Here is a 6,137-nt window from a genome sequence, read left to right on the forward strand (position 1 = left end):
TTAAGCAGTAACCAGTATAAAGATAACGTTTGATTCGCTAATATATATACAGTGTTCAATTGCATCCAAGACAATGTTGGAGAACCCAATCGAATCTACAAAATGTGACCTTGGAACAGGTAATGCAATATAGACTAACACCGGATCAGCGGACTAACACCAAACTCTAATTCATGGTAAGCATGGATAGAGCTTTGCCTTTAAAATCAGAATCGAAATTTTTGAATCTAAAGACAAACAAATGAAACAATGCTCCAAGTTAGTGATGAGTTAGATCTTGTCTTGTATCTACCTTGATAAGTTAGACAGATTCCGAACCATAATTTCCAACGTGGGTGTAGCTGTTTTCTTTAGATTTTGGTAAAGAAGACGCTTGCCGAGGGAAAGTTTTGTTTGATTGCAGCTTCAAATTAAGGTAAGTGTAAATGGACATTCCGGCAATGGCTGTGAAAGCCCCAGAAATGCTTGTCTTGCCTGGATTGGAACTAAAGAGGTAATAGTTTCCTAGAAGAATGACGCATGTTTTAAATTGACCAAGAACGACATGTGTGACAGCAGATGTTGCCCTGCCAAAGATGAAAGAAACAAAAAAAATCAAGCATGTCAAAACCAACAGAACCAAGCAAAATTAGATTTTCATGCTAAAATTCACAAAGTAAAACCAAAATTATGATGACCAAACATATAGCGGTCCCCAGGACATATTACAAAACTTTTAAAAAAATGTAATGCCACGCGACCATGTTTGAAACAGTTATCATTAGAATTGAAGTTTTCAGATATATACATAACGGTCACATGCCAAAGTGTTGTTATGATAATTGTCCCGGCCCATTGCCTTGTGAGCAATGAATTGAGTCCTAGCCTAGTGTTGTTATGTGCGGGTAATAATCTTTAAGTAGTAAAAATTATGTTGGTATGTGTTGTTTAATCCTCACACTTAGCTATATATCATTGGTAGTTGCCTAAGATTGATAAAGATAACATCCAATTGTTGCCCATTTTCAGCTAGAGTATGCACTTTCAAGAATTTTGTTGCTTGGTCCACTAGTTTTACAAGTGCAATGTTGTCGATACGGCTGATTTGATAGTCATGAGGTGTTACACGACCCCAAAATCAAGTGAAAAGGCTTTGATCCACTAGACAATGGACAAATAAAAGAGTAAACTGCCAATTTGACCCCTGAATTATTACCCAAGTGAAAATCGAGTTCTTGAACCATTTTTTCAAAATAATAAGTCCTTAAGTTCATTAAAAGCTTCCAACTTCATCTCTACAATAAGATTCGAAGTTATTATATTCAATTTTCCATCAATTTAAGTCATGGCTTGCACGTGATACATTTTAAAGGGCAATGCTGTCATTTCCTCACCCTTAGCCTTGTATATAGGTTGCGAATCTAACTTCCAACTTACACTATAAAGATAACTCCATACACTAATCTTTTTCAAAAAAATGTCCTTCCCAAAAGGCCAATTTATACTTTTTTTTTTTTAATCAATTTGAGAGGTGACCAATTCTGACAGTGTACTAAATTGACTAGTTTGCTCATGCTACTGACCAACGTAAACTGTAAACTAATGACATCGGAGGTCAAAACTCTTCTTCCGACCTAAACTATGGACCCAAAAAACCACAAATAGGATAATCAGGAAGAACAAACAGATATCACATACCCAAGTGCTAGAGCGCCTGACCACTGAAGCAAGAAGCCAAGAATAGCTGACATGAGAATTGCCAAGGTGTTGTTGAAGTTCCAATTGAAAGATAGGGCACCAGGTGGATCTAACCAAGGGATTAGTGCGACAAGGAAAAATAGAGTGATTGGCGTTGTCTTCCACATTAATCTGTTCAACGATTTGCATTTTAGTTCAATATCAAGGAGATTCCAGTAACTTAATGGTTTCGAAGGGAGCACCACTTACGCTAAGGCTGTCCAATTTTCCTGCTGTTGCAAGCTAGACCAAAGAATTTTGTTGACTGCACTTGGTATTATCCATGCTAATGCTATACAAGCACCAAAGAGATGAAATTGCAGATCAGTTACTGTAGCGACAGCAACACCAATCGATACTACTGTAAGCGCTAGAACCTGAAATTTCGTAGCAAGGTGTTAGAACAAAAAGAAGGGAATTAATCAATTCCATGTGCATAAAATTTTGTATGAGAAGAACAATGATTAAAAAATGAAAAAAGAAGGGAATTAATCAATTCCATGTGCAAGGAACCCATACAAGCACCCTACATACTAATGTATCAAGGCCGTAAGAATTAAGTAATGCATTGGGATATGCATGCAAGATTTCCTCCATATCTCTAAGAGATCTAAAATTCTGATGTAAAGCAGAAATGGTGCCAAGAAACAATAAACTCATGGTGAACAGATCTACTCAGCATATTTCTACTGATATAGTAAATTACCTCTGTCAGCGGCTAATTCCCGGGTTTACAATCTAATACAGTTTCCAAATAGTATTTTTTCATAATAGGTGGGACAAGTTGGATGTGAGGTCTACATCCTCCTCATTTCAGAGTCTTGAGAGAAGAACAAAAAAATTATTGGCGATAGTGAAGACATTACCTGAATTTTGAAAAACATGTAAACTAGATATGAATAACCTTTTCAGTGACAAGTGCAACTGGACAGGAATTGTGGCGGAACTTTGTGTTCTACAGTCTGCTAAAACAATAACTCGGCCCGAATAGCAGGAATATAAAACTGTGTTTTATTTGCATATTGACATGGCACTTAAAGGCATAAACGAAAGGAGCTACCTTCGAGAAAGAAACTCTCTTGTTGTACAACAAAAATTCTGCGAGAACAATTGATGGCGTAACCGCAATTTTAGACATCTGATAAAACCCCACACTGAAGAAATAGATATTAAACTCAATGTTGAAAACATATATATATAATTATGAAACAGATTCTGATGACCTTTGGTAAAGGTAAGAATAATGATGAAACATCTCACCTATTATACTTCAAGCTAACATTTGCAAGGCCAGTAGAGAAAGCCATGACAAAGCCAAGAGTAAATAATGTAGATGAGCGGGTCGATTTTGAGGGACATGCAGGGAGGATAGAAAGAGCATTTAGAAGGGCCATTAATAACCAGCTTATTACATAGTGGATAAAGGTGAGAAATATAGGAAACTGGAACCCAACAACTTTGAGCACCTGAAGAAACACAAGATTGTAAGTTACCAGCCGGAAAGCCGCTGTTTTTATATCCAGTCAGGCAAAATGCGGATAGATTAGAATATAGAGAGTTCAGCATACGAACCAATTTGTTCACGAAAATTATGCCAACGGCAATTACAAAATTGAAGGTAAGAGCAGTGGCAGGGCCACATAGCTGTTGTTGTTGACGCCTTGCACCATCGGATGAGCGGAATTCATTAAAAAGAGCAGATCGCAAGTCTTCTAGAGCTCTTCCTGAGTTCATATACAGAAAATAGAGAAGAAAATAAACGATATCAATGAGCAACAACATACTAGAGATGTATAACCAAGTTATATTCCCTACAGAATCAAAGTCCAATAATAATAAGAAATGATTGTCTCTCGTGGCCGAACTTAACAAACTGTAATACCTACTTATGAAAAATAACAAATGTCAATCCATACATTTTGTTTTACTCAACATACAGATAATGTATATGATGGTCATTTATAATAAATATCCATATGCACATTTCAGCTCAGTAAGAAATGACTATCATATACATGAATTCATTAAGACTGGAAACGAGATAATATAATTTTGTTCAACAAATCAAAAATTGGACACTCGGGAAAAACAAATCAAAATGTAAATATCCGAGCCAATAAATAAATAAAATTATATATTTTGTTCAACAAAAAAAAAAACAAACAAACAAACAAAATAGCTAAGCATAAAAAAAAAATTTAGAATTAAGTACCTAAAATCCCCCAACCTTTTAGTGTCATTCTAAATTGATCTCAACCTTTTTAAACATTTCAAACAAGCACCAAACTTATTGAAAATGTCACACCGTTAAGCCCCAGTTAATTGTGTTGAAAATCCACCAATTGGGTATATCATGGTCAACATTAATATTCGTTGTCTCAAAATCTATATTTCAAACATAAATTATATAATATGGAATCCAATGATAAACAAGTATTGAATTGAATCGAAAATGAATTCAAATTAAAATTACATCAGGAATGCAATCTTCTAATAAAGGAAGGGATAAGAATTCGGATAGGGTTTCAAGGAGCTTATTTCTGCTCATATGTTTTTTTTGTACATCGATTCTCGGCTTGTAAAGCTTTCAATTCTTCATTGTGGGCAGTGAAGAAGGTGCCGGCCAGATCATGGTAGTCCATACCATTTCAGCAACCTCCATGACCTTCTTCCTAATGTTGACGGCTTGAGTTGTAGGATGGAGTTAGTGGTTTTGCCTTGGGTTTGGAGGTGATGGCATAATGAGGGTGGTGGTGACCGTTAGTTGGCTGAGGCTATGCTTCCATGACTTTCTATCGATTTTGGAGACAAAGTAACCCTAGTTAATTTAACAGTTTTTTATCTACGGCTTAACAAATGTGATATTTTCAATAAATTGGAAGCTTATTGGGAAAAAGGTTAAAATCAATTTGAAATAACACTTCAAGTGTCGGGGTACTTAATCCAAAAATTTATTCACTCGTTTTAACCAAACTGCAATATAAGTATAAACTACATGAATAAGGAGATTTTTAACAAATAGCTCACGCAAATCAGTCAATGCAATGAATACGCAGACAGATATTAGAATCTGCAAACAAAAATAGCAAAACTCACAAGCAACATGTTTAAACCTTAAAACTGAATTCAACAAAATTATGACTCACAAAAACGAAAGCCACAAAATTTGTGAGAAAACCCAGATCAACAAACCCTTCATTCGTAGCTTATTGGATGAAAATACAATTACCCAAATGGGCAAAAATGTGAGGTAAAAACCCCGAAAGGGTCCACATTTCAAAAAAATTCAAACCAAAATAATTTCTTTCAAGCTAGCTGCTGCAGTGAGATTGGAATTTGTAAGTAGAAGTGGCAAACGATACCTCTTTCACCAGCATCACTATCCTTGCGCTTGAGAATCTTCCTAACGCCTTTCCTTAGAAAGAAATTTAACATTTTTATGGATACAAAGCATTAACCTTTCGATTTCTTTCACTCCCTCTCTCTCAGCAACAATGGCAACGGCTCTATTTTTGGGTTTCTAGATAGAGAAAGGAGAAAGCTAGAAGAGAGAGAGAGAGAGCAGGGCCTGGTCAGCAGCACAGCAGGAGTACTAAGTTTTGAGTTGGAAGAGAGAGAAAGACAAGGATTTAAGAAAGAAATAGGATTCTGTCCCTTTCCTTTCTTCCTCTTACCTTTTTAATTTTATCTTTCTCTTTCTACATAAAATTAATTTAACATATTAACGTAAATTAACTTTAATTGTTCAAATAGTAAAAGAGAAGGAGAAGAAAAAAAAAAAAAAAGAAAGAGAATCCCACTCCTTCATGAAATGGCGAAAAGGGAAATCCATTTGTGAGACAGGAGGAGAAAGACGTGTGTACAGTGGACAGCGGTGATGGCGGAAATTTGAGGTTGTCTGTCCGTGAGAGAGACTGAGAAAAAGAAAACAAAAGCAAAAAGAGATTGAAGAAATCACGCGTACATCCTACTCCAGAGTACCGACAGCTTAGCACTGTTTATTATGTTTTTTTTTCGTTTTGTCATAAGGGAAAATTTGTCTATCAACGAATGTGACTTTATCTCAACAATATTTAAAAATAAAATAAAAATGTGAGTTAGGTTTAAAAAAAGTTTGTGGGCACTAGTCAGTAGTACTATTTGAGAGTATTCCTCTTCATTTAGAAATGAGAGATTTTATATTTGAATTTTGTAGATAGTGAATTTGATATCAAATTAGGCTGCCCATTATGTGGCATTGCCGAACTCCCTCTGCCCTTAGTATAAAAAATATCGATATACTCAAAAAAAATATTTGTGGACAAATGGATGTAATGACGGATAATAATTATGTCTATAGAGTATGCATTCTAGTGTGAGTTTAACCACCATCGATTTCTTTTTCACTCTACTCAAAATTAAAGTTTTTGGATGACTAAATT

General features: G+C 35.3%; 1 protein-coding gene across 2 annotated transcripts; it reads right to left on the minus strand.

Moving 5' to 3' along the window:
- LOC126608397 (nucleotide-sugar uncharacterized transporter 1-like) lies at nucleotides 1-5,485 on the minus strand. 2 transcript variants are annotated; one of them, XM_050276275.1, is made up of 7 exons: nucleotides 5,079-5,485; nucleotides 3,289-3,440; nucleotides 2,977-3,182; nucleotides 2,777-2,814; nucleotides 1,927-2,008; nucleotides 1,678-1,848; nucleotides 1-566 (listed from the first exon to the last, which is right to left on the minus strand). In XM_050276275.1, the coding sequence occupies exons 1-7, from the start codon at nucleotides 5,149-5,151 to the stop codon at nucleotides 302-304; spliced, it is 987 nt and encodes a 328-aa protein (XP_050132232.1). In that variant the 5' UTR covers nucleotides 5,152-5,485; the 3' UTR covers nucleotides 1-301. The 2 variants fall into 2 exon arrangements, with proteins under 2 accessions (XP_050132232.1, XP_050132231.1); XM_050276274.1 differs by having other exon boundaries at nucleotides 1,927-2,093; nucleotides 2,777-2,870; nucleotides 5,079-5,482.
- Between the last annotated feature and the right edge of the window lie 652 nt (nucleotides 5,486-6,137).

This window comes from Malus sylvestris, chromosome 16 (assembly GCF_916048215.2).
Source record: "Malus sylvestris chromosome 16, drMalSylv7.2, whole genome shotgun sequence".
Classification (NCBI taxonomy): domain Eukaryota; kingdom Viridiplantae; phylum Streptophyta; class Magnoliopsida; order Rosales; family Rosaceae; genus Malus; species Malus sylvestris.

What these genes read in the sequence shown, in the direction of transcription:
- LOC126608397 (XM_050276274.1), bottom strand. Translation starts at nt 5,151, where the DNA reads ATGTTAAATTTCTTTCTAAGGAAAGGCGTTAGGAAGATTCTCAAGCGC. An exon ending in TAATTTTCGTGAACAAATTG is followed by an intron (nt 3,183 to 3,288) that starts GTTCGTATGCTG and finishes GTGTTTCTTCAG; the next exon opens with GTGCTCAAAGTTGTTGGGTT. An exon ending in GAAAATTGGACAGCCTTAGC is followed by an intron (nt 1,849 to 1,926) that starts GTAAGTGGTGCT and finishes ATCGTTGAACAG; the next exon opens with ATTAATGTGGAAGACAACGC.